Source organism: Mirounga leonina, unplaced genomic scaffold, assembly GCF_011800145.1.
Source record: "Mirounga leonina isolate KUSES-001 unplaced genomic scaffold, KU_Mleo_1.0 Mir_174, whole genome shotgun sequence".
Lineage (NCBI taxonomy): Eukaryota > Metazoa > Chordata > Mammalia > Carnivora > Phocidae > Mirounga > Mirounga leonina.
The window spans coordinates 50,695,217-50,711,927 of NW_023270451.1; the positions used below are offsets into that span (position 1 = coordinate 50,695,217).

General features: G+C 45.2%; 1 protein-coding gene across 11 annotated transcripts in view; it reads right to left on the minus strand.

Annotated features, from left to right (window-relative positions):
- Positions 1-16,711, minus strand: part of ELMO1 (engulfment and cell motility 1) — a 540,114-nt gene that overhangs the window by 300,271 nt on the left and 223,132 nt on the right. For all 11 annotated transcript variants that reach the window (XM_035020922.1, XM_035020919.1, XM_035020915.1 and 8 more), the window contains one exon: positions 15,357-15,488. In XM_035020922.1, the coding sequence (XP_034876813.1) occupies positions 15,357-15,488 (132 nt within the window). The remainder of the gene's footprint in view (positions 1-15,356; positions 15,489-16,711) is intronic.

A 16,711-nucleotide genomic window follows, 5' to 3' on the forward strand; every position in this document is an offset into this window, starting at 1 on the left:
CAAAGCTCCTGAACCAGACAGGGGGTTACAATGCGCAACCCGAAAGATGGTGCTCATCTAACCAAGGCCCCTGGGCTTCCTGTGCTTGGCCGGGCTGGTATTTTCACAGCAATCTCTCTTAAGAGGGAGGTAATTCCTTCTGATACATAAACTGAGTGAAAACAAAAGGCTGTTAGATAAGCAGTAGTGGAAGGCAAAGGGGACAGAGCAGTCAACATCCCAGGGTAGGGATGTGCTCTGCTAAGGCTCAGGGATATGAGGGAAAGACACAAGGCTATAGGCCACCATTCAGGGTGGCTCCCTGTGGGACCGGGAGCTTAAAGGTACAACACTCTTGGTAACCAACAGCCTTATGCTGTATATTCATGCCCAGCACTAAAAATAGGGTAGTACTATATATACGGTGTTGCATCACTAGGAAACGCTAAAACAAGACTATGCAAATGGTCTTTTATAGGAAGAGTATTAATTATGTTTCCCAGCTCTTATAAATAAACCAGAGAGTTCTGGTATTACAGGCTACCAGATTTTCTCTAGCTGTCACTTTGGCTCCTGCTGGTGGATGGGTGCACAGAGGGACTCGTGTGTAAACCCTTAATGCACATGCATAAACTTGTAAGCCTAGTACCATGTTCTGCTCAAAAGAACCCGCCTTGGGTATTCAACACAGTTCTAGTCCAAGACACCCATTAGAAGTCCTACAGCATCCTCATGGACACGCAGAGCAAAAAGACTAAGAGGATATGCCCCGAAAGGTCATCTTCATACTTCCAAAGGGAAGTCCTCAGCTTTCACCACATCATCTCTTACTTTAAAAATTATCCAGTTTCACTCAAACACCCGAGCACACAATCTTCCATGGCCTGTCGTCAAAGGAGCATTTTCTTCACATTTTCAACCTCTCCCTGCTTGTGACCCATGCTCCTCCTCCTCTTCTGCAGCTAACTCACCCTGGTCCCTTTGTTCTTGCTCCCATTCCTGCATGCCCAACCCTGCCCATTCTTGAACCCCATCGCCAATGTCCCCTCCACATAATTTCATGGGTTCCTCAAACAAATTCTGCTTATAATCCTTTTTGGAATTTCAAGGGCACCTTCTACTCTGTATTTTTCTCATATTATACATCAAGTTCCACCTGGTATTACACACACACACAAATGCGTCTCCCTTTTTGAATGACAGAATTGCTCACTGATTGATTCATTCATTCACTGAACACACACTTGCCGTATGCCTATCTGATGATCCAGTGTTAGGGACTGTGCTGGGTACAAGGGATGCTATGGTGAGCAAAACAGGAAAGGGTTTGTACCTCTAGGGAGACATCAGACTGGCAAACAGGTGCTAACAATGGGGTGCTAGATGCTGAAACAGGAGAAGGTCCTGGACCTCCCATCTGACTCAACTTTTCTAGTCTAAGAACGTAACACATCCCACCAGAATCACAACTGGACTGAGAACTGGAGAGGAGAGGAGAAGAGAGTTCAAGCAGAGGGAATACCATGAACGGAGGTCCAGAGGGACGGGAATTCACTAAGCACTAAGTTCCATGAAGGTATGGTTTCTGCCTGGTTCAACTTTGTGACTAAAGGTGCATTGGCACAGTGACTTAAATATAATAAATGCTTGTGAATATTGGTTGCATGGGAAAAAATGAGCCAATTCATGAGTCCCTTATTACTCTACATGCCCCTACTCCATTACTATCAAGGAACTCTACAGGTGCCCAACAGGGTGCCATCTCTCAGTGACCCACTCCGGCCAGACAGCTGAAATCCAGGGCCACGCCTCCTCCCATGCCTTGGATAGCTAGCGTGGGTGCTCAGCCAAGCCCAGCTGGCTGGAGGCGGGGCTCCCTTCATTGCACAGAAAACTGCAGGGCTTTGCAGTGCTTTCCCCAGTAGGGGAGGAATGTGCTTCCTAATGTACCTTTCCTATCCACAAGGGCTGGCATGGCTCTTCCCCTAACAGACTTGGTCCCAAATATGCTGTTTGTGGTGGATTCTGCCCCCAGAACAACAGCTAAACAGCAGGGATCGCCCTCTTCCTGTTCTCCATTCTCCAACCTGTCCTCTTTCCCCCATCGCTCACAAGTGACAAGGAATGGCTGCAGTGTGGGAGAGTCCTTCTGGGGAGCCAAGAAGGAACATACAGGACATCTCAGAGAGCCACAGAGAGGGCTGGATGGTCAAGAGAAGCAAAATCACAATTGCTACTATCAGGTTCCATGAGCAAGAGAAGGCAGAGATTTAAAGCCAGTTTCTGGATTTCCATAAAGTTAGGTAGATGAGCATTCAAGACCTTGGTCATCAAAGCGCTTGCTTCCATTCATTACTCTGTCTTAGTTCTCGAGCAAGGTGAACATCAGTTAAAGAGAAAGCATCTCTGAGCAGAAAAGGCTCCAAATCTGGAGGAAGAAGAGGGGAAGGGCAAAGATAACCCAGAAACAAAACGGATGAAAACTGATGAAATTCAAATGACTGAAAAACCTCGAGTGAACGGGCGGCAGCGAAACAGAGAATGGAAGCAAGGCCTCTCTGTTTAACCTGAACTGAATCCACAGAGAGTGAGACCTTGCATCTGGCCTTTTCCTTCTTCCTTAAATAGCCAGACAGCACAGCCTAGAGGTTGAGGAGGAGACTGGAGTCAGGCGGCAGTGATACCCAGCATGGGTGCTGCCGCTTGCGGGCCCTGAGCATTTGGAAGCAACTCTGTTTTCAAGAACAAGCAAGCACTACTCTACTTTCTACCCCCAGACAAGGATGTGGACTTGCTCTTGCTGGGTTTGATTTCAGAACCAGCAAAGTCAATGGTCTGTACACGTTCCCTTAAAGAAAAGCAAGCAGAGGGGCGCCTCGGGGGGCTCAGTCGGTTAAGCATCTGACTTTGGCTCGGGTCATGATCCCAGGGTCCCGGGATTGAGACCCGCGTCAGGCTCCCTGCTTCTCCTTCTCCCTCTGCTGCTATCCCCGCTTGTGCTCTCTCACTCACTCTCTCTCTCTCTCAAATAAACAAATAAAATCTTTTGAAAAGAGAGAGAGAGAAAAGCAAGCAGACAGTTGGTGTGCAGTCTTCATTCATGGTGATGTTCTGAGAATGAAAAGGCCACAGTAAGACAAGCATTTGGTGGGTTTCTCAGCCCTGGCAGAACTGGATGGGAGTAGAGAATGTCTCAGCTTTGCACACCCACTCAGTGCTCCTAGAGGCCAGAGAGAGAGCCATGTGGAGATACGCTACATTCACCCATTTCCCCACCTTGTTTCCACTGCAGTCTGTTCCTTTGGCTAAATAACCCAAGGAGTCACAATAAGTTTGCAAGAGTGTCCTTTTCCTGCCAAAACAATGCAGTCCCCTTGGCAGGTTTTTAACCTCGTAAAGCTAAAAAGCCTGATTTTCTTCATTTCCAAAATAGGAAGATGAGTCGCTGTGCCCTGTGCCTTACAGAGATGCCATGAAATACTGCATGGGAGCCATCTGACCCATGCCCCAGGATGCTCCCCAAAATGCTGCTGGTGGTGGGGGCTGCCTGCTGTGGCTGTTTTGTTATGGATCTAAAACCAGTGGAAACCCCAACGGGCCACCTAAAAATCATATATTCTCAGCAGGCTGATCAGTTTGGTAAAAGAAAGCAAAAAGTTAATCAACACCTGTCACCCTTTTAACTATGTGATCTCCAGAACCATCTCAGGAGTGGGAGTCCTTTCTCACTGGAGAGTCTGGAGGTTTGCAAGAGTCCACCAGAGAACTCCTCCTGCCCACACCCCTTCCCTCCCCTTCAGAATGAACAAGTACAGGAAGTGTGCCAAGATGCCAGAACCAGGACAATTTTTATATAACCGCATTATTCTCAAATTGGTTCTTGTCCCTTCCCATTGGAAAGGTTTTGACAGTCTTCCTACACATACAAAATGTCAGCCCCAGAATTAGAATCCCACGCCACGAAGCCAGTTCCTAGTGTATAAATTACTTCCTCCCAGACATGAAACAGGTCTGGATGGCGTGCTCACATCTCCTCTCCCAAGGTCACATCACACCGAATTCAGAGCCGTGAGACGCACTGACAATTGGTGACCATTTGGAAAAAAAGGAAGAGAAAAAAATGAAGTCTCCGGAAAGAAAGAATAAAAATAAAAGTCACCCTAACTCCATGGGGAGCTGTTCCACGGCTGTCAAAGCAAGGTCAATGGCAATCACGTAACTGCACCAGGGGTCTCTGGACTGACCCTTTCTTCACCCTCTTGCCTGCGCCCCAGAAGAGCCAGGACTGTTCTCAAGGGTGCTCTGGGAGGATCCCACCACGGGCAAAACCATCAGGCCAGGCAACAACAGCAAAAAGCATGAGGGGAAGAGGTGCTGGATGTTTGCAACAACCCACCCTAGATGCCAAAACCCCGTAACTGCTCATTCTATTCTAGACTCTGATCAAATGCTCTGGTTCTAAGCTCAAGGCACTCCAAATGGTTCACCAGGATGGGGTCAGCCAATTGAAGAGTGCTTCCTGCTGTGAGCAGCAAAATTTTTTTTATTTATGTTGTGGTTTTGAGCCCTCCTTGCCTTTGAAAATTCTCACAGAAGCAGACTACTGTGACCGACTGGATCCATGAAGACATAGCCATGGACCTGTGTGCTAGCTAGCTAGGTAGAGGAAAAAGAACCACCTCTTCATTAAAGAGGCTCTTTGAAGGGTACAAAATTCCTGCCCTGATCCTCTAGAATTCATGGACTTTGGGATGTGTCACTTCCTAGGGTCAGGTCCGCTTTTGAAGCTACATACTTCTACTCTCTGACCCAGCTGGTTATGGTCAAGTGGAGAACTGTCCCAATCATCCGACGGGGAAAATGCAGACCCTGGACTGAGTACAGCCATCAGATCCAAACGGTTCTATCAATAATCAGAATTTATTAACATTTTCTCAGTGCCAGGCAAGTTTCTAAGAACTCAACAACTATTAACTCATTAATCTCCATAGCAACCTTAGGTAGGAACTCTTACGCTGCCCATCTTAGATCAATTGTCCAAGATCTCACAGCCGATAAGCAATGGAGCTGGGATGCAAAAAGAGGCAGTCTGGCCCAGAGGCTGTGCTCGCTAACACTGTGCTACACAGTTTCAAATAAATTTGACTCCTTTATAGGTCACTAAGCCTGCATCCCCCATATATGATCCTTGCACCTGGTGGATGGTGCCCCTTGGCTCCAAAATTCCATGTATAAAGAAAGGATGTCAAAAGGTTTGTACAATACTCTAAGAGGTTCATGGCAAACACTGTTCAATAAGTTGCCTCCTTCCGCCACAGTTGTGTTTCAAAGGGGACAAAGTTCTTGCGGGTTTTAAGCTAAAAATGGAAGGCGAAAGGTTTTGGCTGGGGCAGGTTCTTCTGAACCTTTTAAAAATTACCCCGCTAGGGTGGCTCAGTCGGTTAAGCGTCCAACTCTTGATTTGGGCTCAGGTCATGATCTCAGGGTCGTGAGATCGAGCCCCACATCCGGCTATGAACCGGGCATGGAGCCTGTTTAAGATTCTCTCTCCCCCTAGGCCCCTCCCCTCCCGCTCTCTCTCTCTAAAGATAAAGTAAATAAAATAACCCCACTAAATACTCCACCTTCTCAAGCACATCTGAATTGCGCCTTACAAGACATCTTTAATACACATCCCTTTGTTAGGAGCGCCCCCTAGTGACAGAAAACAGATTCGACTCTGCCAGGAGATCTACATGGCCTTTGGGTACACCGGGTGCTGAACAGCAAAGGAGCTGGGAAAGGAGGGAGCAGGGGAAACCTGTTTCCTCACTCAGTTTTCGGTAATCATCCCTATAAAATTTTGCCTTGAGCTGAAATAAATCACAATAAAAAATACAAGAGGAAGATGAAGCTCAAATATTGTTACGACAAAGACTCATAGTTCGTGACAAAGACTCATAGTTCGTGACAAAGAACCATAGTTGATTTATTTCAAAAAGTTTTCTTCTAAAATATTTCCTTTAAAAATATCCAGACATTTCACGAGTACAATTATTCACGTGTCCCTTGTCAGGGAGTAAGGACAGATGTATTTTCACCATCTGCAGGGGGCATCCACAGCAGGTAAGGTAAATGCTGGAGGTTTGGGGGCTGATTCTGAGATGGGATTATATCCCTGGCTCCCACTGCCCCTTTGAGCCCCTGCCCCTCTGCTAGGGTGGGGACGCGGGCAATAACATGGCACAGATGTAAATCGCTGACCTGGTGGAAATGGGAAGGACAACACATGTTCCGTGGCAAGAGAAGGGCAGAGGAAAAGAGGGCCCACCCTCCGCCTCCCTTGGTGAGAGCTCATGCTGGGGCTGCCCCTGCAAGTCACCCTGCACCCATTTTGACTGTTCTTCCCCAATCGAGCCAGAGAGCAAAGCAAGATCAGGGAAGAAAAGATCTGCAAGTATTCTGCATGGAACTTCTTGATAGTCTCTCTACAGCGTTAGGAAGCATGATGACGCTAACCCAAGAGAGAGGTGGCCCCACAAGTCTGCACCAACCTGAAGAGCCCACCTCGCAGGAGCTCTGTCCCAGTCATCTGCTCTGCTGGGGTCACTGATGGAAAATACAAACCAATACATGATCTTCCTGGGTTCAGCCAGAGAGATCTTTCCAGAGCTAACTTCTCCCCTTCTACATGTACAACAACAACAAAGCTATGGTCTCCGCACTTAAAACCAAAGGTGAAGACAGTGTGTGCATTTAACCATAGACATCCACAGAAGACATCACAGAGCCCACCCCGGACATGTAAGGACAGGACACTGGTGATCTCTTCACCTGTAAGGAAGGAGTCCCTTGAAAGACGTGACTCCTACTCGCCAATCAAGGAAATGAGCAACACAACTGTCTGCAACTTTTTGCCTCAACTATTGGCAGCCTCAGAGAATGCCCTCGGTTGACTGGTTCCTTTCCAAATCTGTCTTAGAGCAGTCTGTTGGCGTGAGGAATGTAAAGGCAGAGATAAAAGCAAAAAATTATCCATAAGGCTCCACAAGGCTCAAGTACTTTCTGTCATCAAGGCAGAAGTCTCAACGACATCTTTGAACATATAACTCAGGAAGTGGTTACTTAAAAGCAAAAGCTGAAAAATGATTCTATAAGATTCTATTCACCTGAGAAATGTATATCAAGAATCAGCTCAGGGGTGCCTGGGTGGCTCAGCTGGTTGAGGGTCTGACTCTTGGTTTCAGCTCAGGTCATGATCTCAGGGTCATGGGATTGAGCCCCATGTCAGGCTCCAGGCTCACAGGGGAGTCTGCTTCAGATTCTCTCTCTCCCTCTGCCCCTCTCCTCCTGTTCGCTAGCTCTCTTTCTCTCTCTCGCTCTCAAATGAATAAATAAATATTTTAAAAAGAAAGGAAGGGAAAAGAAAAGAAAAAAAAAGGAAAGAAATCATCTCAGACTTCCCCAGACAGCTTTGTACCCCATTCCAACAATGCTGGTTTACTAGGACTCCACTGACCACTCGTACCCCCTCCAGGTTATTGCATCACCCATTTTAATTATGTGTATTTTTAACTCAAAATACATTATTACTGTTGTTTCTACAGTCAATATTCATTTAGCTGTTCCATTTCCAGTGCATTCTTTCCTGCATATCCATGTTAAGACAGAAGATAATACTAGATGTACAGACTATTGTACTTCATATAAAAGACCTCCATGACAGCATAAGGAAAAAGAATTGAGAATGAAAGTCGGATATATAGGTACTAGATAAAAGCTCAACTGCCATGAACAACAGACAAATCTCAATTAACAGGGAGGCCAGCTGGGCACCTTAGAGTGTTCCTAGCCCCTGAAAGGCCCCCATGAAGGCTAGAGGACCGCCCCCCCCCCCGCCCCGAGGAGATCCTAAGGCCCCTGTTCTGGTCCTACAACTTCTTGCTCTGCGGACTGATAAGCAGAGCTGCAAGGTCACTGGGTGTCCTGGTGGCTGTCTGTCCAAGTTTGGGGGCGGCGGGGGGGGGGCGGTCTGGTTGGGAGTCAATGGCTGTGGTTTTGCGCCATCTGGTGGCTGATTCTGCTCCAGCTTCACTAATAACGAATCTCCCAGCTAGTTTACACCCTGATGGAGCAAGAGTAGAAATGATAAGGACTGGGGCTTTGCTGCATTTCAGATGCGGCCAGCGGGTGTGTGATCAGAATGGATCAGGCTGCAGCGTCCATGAGGCAGAACATAGAAGACCGGGTTCCAAGGAACAGGCACGCGCAGTATCTGCCTGCGAATTTACCACCACGCAGGCGTCTCAGTCACTGACAATCCCTCACCAACATCCCCCAGGGGTCTCTCAGGTGGAAGGAATCGTCTGGGGCTGGATGGACTGGCAAGGAGTGGCCAGAGCTTCCTGGAAGAACACCCCAGCCCACACTGGGACCTCCTGAATTCTGTGTGGCTAAAACTTGGAGAATTTCAATAAACGACAGTTTAAAAAAACATTTGTTGTCCTTTTGCTTTGATGAACTATTGTTTATGGGTCACATATTTTACTATTTGAAAACAAAGTGCTTGGTTACGAATACTATCCTAATTATTAAATCATTCACATGGGAAAAAAGCTGTTTTACCTTGTGGTCACCAGAGGCGGTTTGCTGCCAAGAGTGGGGAGGGGTGAGGAGCACCACACAATCAGATCAATGTCAAAATTCACTTTCTACAATTCCCACACATGTACTCTGGATTCTTACTAACACTGTCCTTGGGCTCCAAGGGACTGAAGCACATTCTCAGCAACAAAACCCTTATGAGAAAGTCCTGTCAGGAATGATGCAGAAATATAAGCCAAGCCCACCAGAGGGAGGGTCCTCCTCTATGGACAATGACTGTGGACTGGAAATTCCCCTGATCTCAAGGACGTGGTATTTTCCAGATAACAGGAGTTTCGAGGCAGCTTCTGACTTCAAACAAATGAGTCAAATCCCAGGAGGGCGTCATGCTCCCCCGTGACCGTGCTGAGCAGTGTGCCAAGCACTGGGCAGAGGCCCTGCTACACCACGAACACCTGTCAGCCAGTCAATGGTGGGCTTTCTCTTCCCCACTTAGCACACACAGACCACGGGCCTAGGAGGGAATGAGCCTGGCACCGCCTGGGATTCTCTTCTCCAGGGCTCAACCCCGACTGAAGGCTCCCCAAGCATTCAAAGTACAGTCCATTCTGCTTTTTCCCTGCAGCTATGTTCTATGAAGTCATCGCAAATCCCGAGATAACGAATACCGAGCCATTGCTTCCGAGGGGAGATACAGGGTGAGATGACTTCCGGTCTCTGGTCACAAGACTCGGTCAATCAGTCGATGCATAACCTTGTTTTATGTATTTTTTAAAGACACCTTATTTAATATATATTGCTGGTTCATTAACACTGAACTCACAGCAACGACACTGTCATGCCCGACCTGAGTTTATCTCACACACGTATTTCCCCCATAAGGCACATCCTGGCTCCATGCACTTATGAACATCAAGCAGCACTTTAGAACTATGCTTGGGGACCACTTTAAACAGCAATACCACCAACACAAAGCACATATTTCAAAAACCAAGGCCCTGGCTAGCCTATGAAAAGGACTCCCATTTACAGTAGGAGAGCTGAAAGGAGAAGGCAGAGCGTCCCCTTGTTTTGACCTCATGTCTGCAAATGACTATGAAGGCACCACGAGTATTGATTTACAACTAAGTTTTAGTGAATAGCTGGATTTGCAAATACGGAATCCATGAACCGTGAGGATGGAGGATTGACTGAATATTTCAAACCCCTTTGATTTTAAAATTCTCTATAATCTGTCCTCACTTGGAAAAACCAACTCTACTTCTCTCCCCGTGAACCTAAAGGTCAGCCCTCGACACACGTTTGCGGTGTCCCAAGCACACAACTTTCTTTCATCAGTAACTCGTATTTTCAACCACCAATTTTCTCGCCATCCTCCTGGCACAACTTACAACTCTCACACCCCCCAACACTGCCTGTCACAGGGTCATGGGACACCATGTGATGCTCCAATAATAATATCAATAGTTATTATAACATCAGCATAACTGCATCTAAATTCCTAGTCTGCTTACTCTGTGCCAGGCACTCTTCTGTATGATTTACAAGTATCTAATAATTTAATTCACATAACACATTTATTGACTCTTATATCCCCAGATTAAAGATAAGGAAACTAACACATGAAAATGTCAAGTAATCTGCCCAAGGAATCAACCCTAGGCAGCCCGAATTTAGAGCCCAAGCTTAAGCCCATGTTACACTCACAGTTATGGTTAGACCAGGAGGCTTCCTCCTGTGTTAGGGAAACAGGGATGAGGATGGAGATGGAGGAAGACATGGATAAATATGCATCTCACTTCATTCCCTGCCATCTGTATTTGAAAAAAATATTAAAATGACACCACGCACTGCATATGCAATTATGTATAATTATACTTGTGTAAAGATGCATAATTATCTTCTATCATCTGGGAAGTAGAAAATCCTCTAAAAATTTTAACATGAATCTGTATTAGTCATTTCTTAAAATTTTTTGTATCCTCTGATCCTTTGATACCTTGGAGGAACTGCCCTTCCCAGGGTTAGCTAATTCCTAGAGATAGGAAGCATGCGTTTCATATGCCAACTCGCCAATCCAGATCCCAAACCCCAAAGGATCTCTTTTCAGGGTTTTGCACTCTGGGCCACTGTCCCCTGGCCCCCATCACCACAAGGCTGACAGCTAGGGGCAGCGCCTCTGCTCCAAAGACCAGTGAGATTATTCAAACTGGCCAATCCTAAACCTGCTTCCTCTATTTTGCCTTGCTTTTCCATGGAAACCACAACAAAGGCTCTTATCCACGTTTCCCCCTCACTCCCTCTGCCTCCCGACCCCGCCCACCCCCACCCAGTGCTTGTCCACATGCCCTCTGTGATGTGGCACGCTCCCTCTCTTGAGAACTATGAGTAAATACATTATCTTTTCTCCAGATGGGGTGCTGGCCTCGACCATGCCGAAACACAATCAAACCTACACTTTAAAAGAGAATCTTAATTCTGAAGTCATCTTTTTCTCATGACCTTTTTTCACTTCCACATTTTAGTCACTTTTCTCTTTTAAGACAATCTGAAAATGTTAAGGGAAATATTTATCAAAACTTCTCATATTAAAATATACTGTTCAGAAACAGTTTCTTTTAAAAATGAGTTTATTGGGGCGCCTGGGTGGCTCAGTCGGTTAAGTGTCTGATTCTTGATCTCAGCTCAGGTTTCGAGCTTTCAGCTCATGTCTCAAGCTCAGTGTCGTGAGTTCAGGCCTTGCGTTGGGCTCCACGCCCAGCATGGAACCTACTAAATTGATTGATTGATTCATTCATTCATTCATTTAAAATGAGTTTATTTGGGGCCCAGTCAAGCTAAAGGAATGGGAAAGAAAAGGCATTTAGGAAAAAAAAAAAAAACAGGCTTGTCCAACTTCAACATCTGCCTTGGTTCAAGAGAGACCAGAAAAATGAACTACAGATATGTCCTTTGTAAGGACCATCCAACAGACTGGATGAATAGAGAAGCTACCAATTTGACATTAAGACAAACTCTGAAGGGTTTCTGGCCAGGAATGCAACTCTTCAGAGCATGAAAACCATTTTGCACAGTTCTTGGTCATTATAATCAACAAGGTACAGTTTGATTCGGGTATCTCTCTAGTTTTCAAAATAAAGTCATTCTAAATATGGGAATCTGCCTTCCGTCACCCTGAGAAATGCATGCACCCTTGCCTTCTGACTTCCAATAAGAACAGTATCATCCCAGACAACCCTGACCCCTCCTCCCGCCGGGGCCCCTGCAAGTCTGTTCGGCAACTAGAGAATCATTAACCGAGAGATCTTAGGAGATTAAGCGGCTTTGTTTTACAAGCAGGTGCTTTTCTGTGTTATGACTAGCTGTAACACGCCATTTAGCCACTTTAAATTGAGATTTCAGAATTATTTCATCAGAAAAACCTGCTCTGTTGGGAGGCTGCGCTGAGAAGGAATGTAAGGCCATCTGCCTTCTGAAAGGTATTGTGCTTTATTATCCTTTAACAACCGTTCTGCTCGCTTGTTGGAGCAACTGCCCCTTCTACTTTGGAAAACTGAAAAGGCTGCCTGTGATTTCCAGATATGTGCTCTCCAAAAAGCAAGGAAGAGAAGTACTATTTGCTGGGCACATCCTCCATTCCAGACGCTGTGCCAGGCACTAACAGATGATCTTTGATGACCTTCCAACGACCCTGAAATAGATGGGTAGCTGCACAACCGAGGAACCTGATGCCCGAACAGGTTCAACAACTGGTGCGCTGGCCCAATGGCTGGGAATTAGGGAAGATGGAATTAAAATCTAGGCCCACTCGACTCCAAAAATTTGTCATTTAACACTTCCTGGGCACTGCCTACTCGGGAGACGGGAAATGAGAAAGAACAATCTTCATCTTACGAATTGAATTTTCCTTCAATGAGATCCAAGAATTATCCAAACCTCAGTTGCTCCTAAAGGAGGCAACAGGAAGGAGTTCATGCAGGGAATAGGCAAGATTATTCCTCTTTCTGTGCATCCGGACAGCTTACAGCACCTAGAGATTTTATGGCCAGATACCGGCACCCCGCCAGCTTCCAGCGTTTTGGCACAATGGTCTCTAGGTGGCGCAATGATCGCATGATTCCATTTACTGAGGCTTGTCTATTTCTGGCTGACTGGACTTGTAAAAGTGAAAATCTGTGCTCATCAAAGCTGTTGGAAATTTTCCACCATTAGAAATCATTACTAACTGGTCTTTCCAATTTCTCAACTCTTCTGATGCAAAATCGTGGCCTGGAAGAAGTTTCGGGGAAAGGACTAAAATTGAAAACTAAGGGAAAAAAAAAAAAGAACCATGAAAAAATAAAGGAAACCAACACTCTCTTTTTGGTTATTCTAGGTTCCAGGTCTTTGCTTTTTCTAAAATGACTTTTCAAGTCCTTTGAAAGGAGGCCACATAAGAGCTAAAGCCTTAAAACCACATCGAATTAGCTTTCAGTTAAAAAATACGCTGTTCTTCCTAAACTACTTGAAGCAGAACACTCAGCAGACGCTGAAAACTAAGACGGAGATACACTCTAATACCGAACCGTGGAAGGAATGAACAACGTGTTAACAAAGATGGAGCTACACGAAGAAAAGTCACTCAGACTTTGGCTCATGAAATCCCTGCTGATTTCATAGAGGACTAGAACATGAAAATAAAAAGGGAGATGTTTCATGCCTCCTGCCCCAATTACATATACCCTTCCTAGAGATCTGTAATAATCCCAGGAACCTGTAATAATCCGAATCCCAGCAAGTGTTCTTCCCCTAATGTCCCCTCTTTCCTCTGTCTTTCAGGTACACAGCCAGAAGGAGAAATGACACTGTGCATTCTGCAATTGCCGCCACCTGGGACAGAGAGACACAGCGAGTCCTGGGGCACTATGAACCAAGAACTAGAGTTTTGCCTTTCCTGCACAGTTCAAATGCACTGGCAATCCAGGTGGTAGCAGAGGAAGACAATGAAATGGGAGTAACTCGGGCATTCCCTACCCCAGGCTCTCCACTGGGTATCAGAATCAATTGGGAGCATTTGGAAATACACATCCCTTGATCTCCTTCCAGGGCATTTTGCTATGACTGGACAGCAAGAGAGATTGGGTGATTTTGTGAAGCTTCCCACATGATTTGGATAGGCCTTGTTCAACACACAGAAGTAAAACCTGGAAAGAACTGGGTGGGGAGGGAGGACGTGAGCTACATCCACATTCATCAGCTATATCCCTGATAAACGGGCTCTGCTAACACACAGATGGGTGACAGCAGGGCTGGGACCACCTGTTAGCCTTGACCATCGATACACATCAAGTACAGGGAACTCTCACCTGGTCCCTTGGCCAAGAAACTTTGTGCTAAAATTCTAAAAAATAGATTCTACTAAAAAATTTAAATGGAATGTCAAGATATGAAATATGATTATATAAAAATGAAGTCACAGTACCTCTGTAAAGTTAAGCTGCAAAGCCGAATACGTTTGACAAGTATTCTTATTAGAAAAGACATATTAAGACTATCACCATAAAAACAATAACTTATCAGATTTATTTATTTATTTATTTTTTTAGTTTAGGAAAGATTGGAGAGGTTAAAAAAATAGTCACTCTGATCCATTGGGCTAATGTGGAAATGACTCAGTGCGGAAAGCAATTTGGTAAATATCAACAACCTTAAAAAATAAATGCCATAGAAATGACAGTCTATGACAGACACAAATATATCCTAATAATGTGATTATGGATGCACGTAATTACCAGGTGACAAAGATGTCAATTTTAGACTTATTGGTAATTTCAAAACATTGAATTACTCAGCAAAAGGGTTTGGTTAAATACACTGTAGTCCATCCAAAAAATGAAAAACTCCTCAGTAATGAAAAACAATACATGTTAACTAATGTGGAAACTTTTCCAAAGACAATCCCCATGAAAGACAGGGTTTCCCAAATAACATACAAAGCGTGATACTGATGTATATAAAGATTAATATTTGTGTCTTATGTGTCTGTGTGTACTAAAGAAGATTGTATTTGCAATTTTAAAATAATGCCTAATGATTTCTAATCACTGAAGCCAAAATCTCATTTTTTTCCCATTTATGATGGAGGACAAAATGGAAACCCAATTTTACATCCTCAGAATTTGAGATTAATTAGCTCAAAGTCACAGGAGAAATGCCATGGTGATAAAAGTCAGAATGGAATCCAAGTAGAAACAAAAACAGCAGATTATATTCAGGACAAGTGGCGTTCTGATTTGCAAACTGAACAAAAGGAAATCTAGGGACGGTCTTATTCACGTCCGTAACAAGACAAAATTTTAGGAAAGTACAAATTGCATAAATCTTATCGTGAATACATTTCAGGAGACTCTCAATTTGATTTTGATATGAAATCCATGTATATAAGTGATCCAAGCACTAACCCAATAATAAGATCCATCCCACAGTTGCCATCACCCATTTATTTCGAAGAGAACCTGAAGCATCTTGTGATGTGGAGTTAATGAAATCTACATGCATTCCGGGCTAACAACACTTAATCAGAGCTGAATAAACAAACTCAGTATTAGTCACACTTGTACAAGTTATTCTGCTGCACTGCGGCCAGAAGAGATTGTCATGTGATCCTGTTTACACCAGCTAAACATCTGGAAAATGTGGAAACTATTCTGCGAGGCGCAAGAGGACCACACGCTCGGAGGAGACATCAGTTTCTGTGGCTGAGGTCAGACCCCTGATGTTGGAAGGAGAGCGCTTACTGGAGATAGCTTACTTACAATGAAGCCAAGTTTTTTATAATCCCGGGTGTACATGGACTTGCGTTTCTCCATGCTGCCACTGCTGTTACTAGGTTCAGACTCTGCATCAAAAGCGATTCTTCGAAGTTCAAATATGATGTCCCTCTGAGCCTGAAGGCGTTAGGGAGAAAAAACGGGGAGGGAAGGGAAGAGCTGCTTTCATTGTGTGACATTACATATACTCCCTCTTTCCCCAGGGTCTAAATGAATTACTGCTTTCAGGCCAAAGAAAAACAGATAAAAGACAACCGATGTTCTAAGTTAGGGCTCTGCATAGAGTTCCCCTGCCGTTCTCCCTGCTGGTCAGCCCTGGCTTCATTCCACGATTATCCTCACGGCCAAGTCGTTTGGAATACTTAGGTCAATTACCTAGAAGTACTTTTTTTTTAGTATTTTATTTATTTATTCGACAGAGAGAGACATAGTGAGAGCAGGAACACAAGCAGGGGGAGTGGGAGAGGGAGAAGCAGGCTTCCCGCGGAGCAGAGAGCCCGATGCGGGGTTCGATCCGAGGACCCCGAGATCATGACCTGAGCCGAAGGCAGACGCCTAACGACCGAGCCATCCAGGCGCCCCAATTACCTAGAAGTTCTAAATGGAGTCCCAAATATGATGGAAGGCTTGGGTCTGGGAAAAGCCAAGTTCAAGGACGTGGGACTCCCACACTGGCCGAACCAAAATGAGAGGCACGTGCAGGTTTATGAACAACATTCAAGTGACAAGGGATCCCTACCTCCACTAAGAAGTGACTACGTGGAAACAAACCCTTAAAAAATGGTTAAAATGGTAAATAAGAAAAAAACATACATATATGTTTTCAATAAATAAAAGGAAGCATTTCCAAATGGGGAGGCCCATTCCACATTAAAATGCATGGCCTTCCGTCACTAGAAGTGGTAAGCTGACAGTCTCATCTCTCTGGGATGATTAAACTTGGCCTTGCCAAAAGTCCAGGGCACGTTGGACAGCCTCTCCAAGCCTCTCCAAGCCTCTCCATCCTTCTTAATCGCATGGCCTGGCGCCACGGACGAAGGGCTACAGCAGTTCCACACTTCACATGTGCGGCTCACATCTGCGCTAGATCAGGCCCTCACGTGCCAGTAATGAGTGTTTTCCTTTCCAAAGCTGCAGCGCTGCTTAAGTTGAAAATGGGCTACAGCAGGGCTCCCAGCTGTTTCCTCTCACTCTATCCTCACAGTAAAGTTCCCCCAAAAGCCTTTTGGATGGAGGCATAACATTTCATGCACAACAACCAGAAACCTAGAGAGAATTATAACAAACAGCCAACCAACAAAGACGCAAGCCCAGAAATCAGGTGTAACCTGGGACCCCAC